Source organism: Conger conger, chromosome 4 (genome assembly GCF_963514075.1).
Source record: "Conger conger chromosome 4, fConCon1.1, whole genome shotgun sequence".
Classification (NCBI taxonomy): Eukaryota; Metazoa; Chordata; class Actinopteri; order Anguilliformes; family Congridae; genus Conger; species Conger conger.
The window spans coordinates 9,150,184-9,151,028 of record NC_083763.1 but is presented as its reverse complement, the minus strand read 5'-3'; the positions used below and the strand labels follow the sequence as shown (position 1 = coordinate 9,151,028).

The 845-nt window shown below is 45.1% G+C and overlaps 1 protein-coding gene across 1 annotated transcript in view; it reads left to right on the top strand.

The window, feature by feature from the left end:
* Nucleotides 1-8, top strand: part of LOC133126005 (phosphatidylinositol 4-phosphate 5-kinase type-1 gamma-like) — a 54,703-nt gene extending 54,695 nt beyond the window's left edge. The window contains exon 19 of the mRNA XM_061237789.1: nucleotides 1-8. This exon is cut by the window's left edge and continues 76 nt beyond it. Within this exon, the coding sequence (XP_061093773.1) occupies nucleotides 1-8 (8 nt within the window).
* Nucleotides 9-845: the final 837 nt, after the last annotated feature.

The following is an 845-nucleotide window of genomic DNA, read 5'->3' as shown; positions in this document are numbered from 1 at the left end:
CTGCGTGACTCTGCTTGCATGCGTTCGTTTGCGTCCGTCCTGCTCCTTATCCATTAGCATTAGCATTATCACTAGCATTACGACACCCCTTACTTTTTATTTATCTATTTTTTTGTGTGTGTTTTTAAACCATTGATGTTGTTTTTTTTTAACCGATTTGCAAGCTTAGCATGGAAGATCTGCCTGGCGGAGGCGGTTTTCAGAGTCCAGTGATTCCTATTCAGTTTCACTCAAACTGAATAATTGACCGTTTGTGCATTTAACCCCTTCAGTCCTCACTTCTGTCACCCGTGGGCGAAAAAAACTGTGTGGGGCAGGGCGCTTCAGGAACGAGGCCCGTAATCCACTAACCGGAGGTTATAGCATCAGTTGGGGAATTTTTGTTACAGCCTTTCAGCACGGTGCGTCACTTAACCTGATTTGCTTCAGTAAATACTGAGCTTTATAATTTAACAACGGGGAGAATTTAAGCTGTGAGTCACCTCTATCTGCAAATGTGTCATGTTAATGAAATTTTAAACAGATCAGTTCCTTCCTGTGGATTGTACTGGTGGTCCCAGGTATCAGAACGTTGTCTATGGTAACGTTCTGATGTCACCATGGCTGCGATGGTTCTGCACACAGTTAAAGTTACAGAACGTTATTCTGCATATCCTCACTGAGTAAACGCCTCAACATGGCTGCAGTGTGGGTCGGGCAGTCTGGCAAGCCATCAAACACCACGCTCTCTCTTTCTCTCTCCTCCCTCCTCCCTCTCTCTGTCCTTCTTTCCCCTTCTTTCTCTCTCAGTATTACTCTCTCCCACTCTACTCTTTCTCCCTCTTTCTCTCACGCTCTCTGTCTCT